The sequence below is a fragment of the Orycteropus afer genome, unplaced genomic scaffold, assembly GCF_000298275.1.
Source record: "Orycteropus afer afer isolate SDZICR_OR568_19922 unplaced genomic scaffold, OryAfe1.0 scaffold01035, whole genome shotgun sequence".
Taxonomy (NCBI): domain Eukaryota; kingdom Metazoa; phylum Chordata; class Mammalia; order Tubulidentata; family Orycteropodidae; genus Orycteropus; species Orycteropus afer.
In genome coordinates, this window is record NW_006922622.1 from 141,508 (window position 1) to 145,277 (window position 3,770).

Genomic DNA, 3,770 nt, shown 5'->3' on the forward strand with positions numbered 1-3,770 from the left:
ACATGCATACATACATATATACATACATACATACATACATATATGCCTTTCAAGTGTGTTCAGTTCTGTTCTCCTAGGTTTTTAACTTGGCTGGAATGAAGCTCCAAACCATTTCTTCCTGTCGTGGGGTGCAGCTGACATTTCTATGCTACTCTTTAAATTTCTTGCATGTTGTTTTCCATTAGCTCCCATAGAGTCACACACACAAGTACACACAGATGCACACATGCTCTTTCTTACATACACACACTCATAAGGACTCACACACAAATACAAACACACGAATTCCAGGATCCAGGGCACTCTTTTGAGCAGATTTCAGGAGTCTCCACTCTAGATCCTTACATTCCAGATTTCCTGCTTCATTTTGTAGGCAATCTGAGGCCCATAATAACCCTGTATAACTTCAAATTCCTGTTTGAGTTTAGCAAAGCCACGTCTATATGGGCATGGCAATATCCTGGGGTAGGAACCAAACAGACAGAAATCTCTAACACTGTAGTTAAGTCCCTCTGTGGAGCCAAAGATCAGTTTTAAGGATGGAAATACCAGGGTCAGTTTTTTTTTTTTTTTTTTTTTTTCCTGGAGAACCAAATCTGGTCTCAGTGGAGGACATATAGGAGGAGTTGGAAAGAAAACTGGACATGCAGGAGTGAAAATAAGCCTGAAGTAATTAAATATCTGAGGGTGTGAGAGGTGGGAACACTTGTAAGCAATGTCATAGGTTTTACCTGTAGGCCTTGGTGAACAGGTGGATGAGAGGGAAGCACAGTGTATCAGACTATCATGTGCTCATTGAGCAAATGTCTCTTGAGGGCCTACGGTGGCCAGGAGTTCCCAATGTGATGACAAGCCAGAGAGGCAATGCCCTGCCCCACAGAGCCTCCATCCAGGGAGAAGAAGTGGCAGGTTGCTAAGTGGGTACAAAGCATGCACCAAGGAAAAACACCAGGAGCAGAATGGGGGGTGGTGCTGAGTTCAGATTTGCACATGTTACATTTGAAGGGCCTGTAGCTCATCAAGGCAGAAAGCCAAAGAAAGCATGAGCTTCTCAGGTCTGGACTGCCAAAGTGGGATCTCCAGGAGGGACAGTTCAGAGAAGTTTGCATCTAGGGGCAGATTCTGGCCTGGGTTGGCAGTGGGGGGCCACAGTGGGCCCAAGGCTAGAAAAGACACAATGTACACTGAAAGGGACATGAAAGGAAGCAACACCCCCACAATAGTGAGAAGAAGCAGTTACTGAGGGTGTGGATTAGAGTCAGGGCTGTGAGGGTCACCCCGACAAGAGGCCACCTCAAAATGTGCAGCCCACAGAGAGAATGGCTACAGGACCAGGAGAATCCACAGGGCAGGGCAGGGCTTCCTGAGGGCAGGAGAGCAGCAGGTTCCTGTCTCTGGGCTTACCTGTGTGGGGGGTGGGATGGGGGAGCAGGTGGAAAATTGAAGGAAAAGCAAAGGCAAATGATGACATGCTGTTGCAGAGGCATGGAGGGTGGTGGTTAAGGAGTTAAATGGCTCTTACTGGGAAAACAAATTCACCCCTTCACTTTCTGGTCATCCGCAAACCCTTCAGAATTGAGTGTCTTGTAACCCCTTGTTCAGACTTGCAGGTTATCTGGAGTGAGGGCCACCCCTTGTGAGCCATGGAGCCTGGGAGAACCACAAAGTCCAACCAGTCACTGGTGGCTGAATTCGTGCTGCAGGGGTTCTCGGAACACCCCTCCCTGCGGCTGCCGCTGCTGGGCTGCTTCCTGGTGCTCTATGTCGTGGCTCTCACAGGTAACACTGTGATTATCACTGTTGTGGGCTTCAGCGCAGGCCTTCACAGCCCCATGTACTTCTTCCTGTCCAACCTGGCCACCATGGACATCATCTGTACCTCCACGATCTTACCCAAGGTGCTAGCAGGTCTGGCTGCTGGACAGCACACCATCTCCTATGTAGGCTGCATGGCCCAGCTCTTCTTCCTCATCTGGTCTGGGTCCTCCGAGCTACTGCTGCTCTCAGTCATGGCCTTTGACCGCTATGTGGCCATCTGCGGTCTACAGCCCACTGCACTACAGCACCATCATGAGCTCGCGCATGTGTGCAACACTAGCTGGGGGTGTGTGGGTCACCTGTGCCCTAAACTCCTCTATCCACACCAGTCTGATGGCACGGCTGAACTTCTGCAGACCCCGAGTCATCGAGCACTTCTTCTGCGAGATCCCCCCACTGCTGCTGCTCTCCTGCAGCCCCACGCGAGTGAACAGCATCATGACTCTCCTGGCTGATGGGTTCTATGGCTTCACCAACTTCATGCTCACCCTGGCCTCCTATGTCTGCATCGTGGCCAGCATCCTGTGCATCCGCTCTCGGGAGGGCAAGCTCCGTGCCTTCACCACCTGCTCCTCCCACCTCATCGTGGTCTCTGTGTACTACTCGGCCGTGTCCTGTGCCTACATCAGCCCCGCTTCCAGCTACAACCCCGAGAGGAGCAAAGTGGCTGGGGTAATGTACACTGTTCTGAGTCCCACCCTGAACCCACTGATCTACTCCCTCAGGAATAAGGATGTCCACTGTGCCCTGGGCAAGCTCCTCCCCTTCTGTGGAAGGTGAATCAACAGGCCAAGCAGGTCTCTCCCACCAACATAAATTCCTCAGTCGTAGACACCTGGCCTGAGATGACCTGGTGGGGCCACCGGTCTTGGCTGCAGCTTGATCACATGGCTTATTTGCTTGGAACTATCCCAGGTGCCTCATTACTGACTGGGTCCCAGAACACAAATATCTGTGGAACTGAATTCCTCGTGGAAAGTGTCCCAGGGACGTGGTTCCACAAGGACTCCTGACCTTAAAACTGCCCCCAGGCTTTTCTCCATCAAGTTCTTCCATATGTGCCCCCTCCTCCCACACCCTAAAACTCTAAGGGAAGGCACAGTCCTTGGGCACCTGTACTTCACTGCTCACTGCTTCATTGGATCTCTGCCTAGACATCTCCCCCAACAACACTCAGTACCAGCCACCTGAATGTGGCCTCCTCCATGTATTCCATCCTCTTCCTCCAGGAACCCAGCCCCTCACTGTACCTCTGCCAGCTGGGGTCCCACTCAACTGTGAACTCTAAGTGCACTCACTAAGTGATGGCTTATCTCCTCCAGGAGATCTGAGTTCCTTGTGATGCAGTCTCTCCAGCATTGGTGTTTCACAGGGGATTAATGGGTCTTGGTTATGCCTCAGGGGCCCCACACAGTGTGTGTGAGAGAGCACTGAGGCAGTCATCACTGTCCTAGTGGTTGTACCACAGAGGGGGCAGATCTGAGTGTGTGATCCCTGTACCTTCCTGTGACGGGAAGTCCTGTAATACAGGTTGTTATTATTTTTTTTTTTTTTTCTGAAAACACTGTCATGACTCAATATAGAGACCTGCCTAAAGGCTGGTTCCTCTTCCTGAGCACCTAAGTCCACCCCCCACCTCTCCCCTTATCAGGTTCTCACTCCCTTGAGCGACTCTGCACCTGCCCTAATCATCCAGGGCCATGTGCCCAACACCTTGCAACAATATGCTCTGGAGTCTGCAGAACTATTCAAAATGCCCCATTTCCAAGGTGCCCTCAACCCTAGATAAGCCTCAGCTTTACATAAGCCACTTTATATAGTTCTAGCTTGGTGTTTGCTCCCGGAGACCTGGTCCCTCTCAGGAGGGTAACAAGGGAAAGTGCTCAGTGCAGATCAGTGAGTAAGCACAAGCCCGCCCGTGCTTACCTCGCTCCTGGGGACTAAGCACAAGC

The 3,770-nt window shown here is 51.2% G+C and overlaps 1 protein-coding gene across 1 annotated transcript; it reads left to right on the forward strand.

Annotated features, from left to right (window-relative positions):
- Positions 1–1,643: 1,643 nt before the first annotated feature.
- Positions 1,644–2,598, forward strand: LOC103212617 (olfactory receptor 13A1-like). Its single transcript, XM_007958596.1, is given in 2 exon segments — positions 1,644–2,039; positions 2,041–2,598. Coding segments are annotated over 2 exon segments (954 nt in total).
- Positions 2,599–3,770: the final 1,172 nt, after the last annotated feature.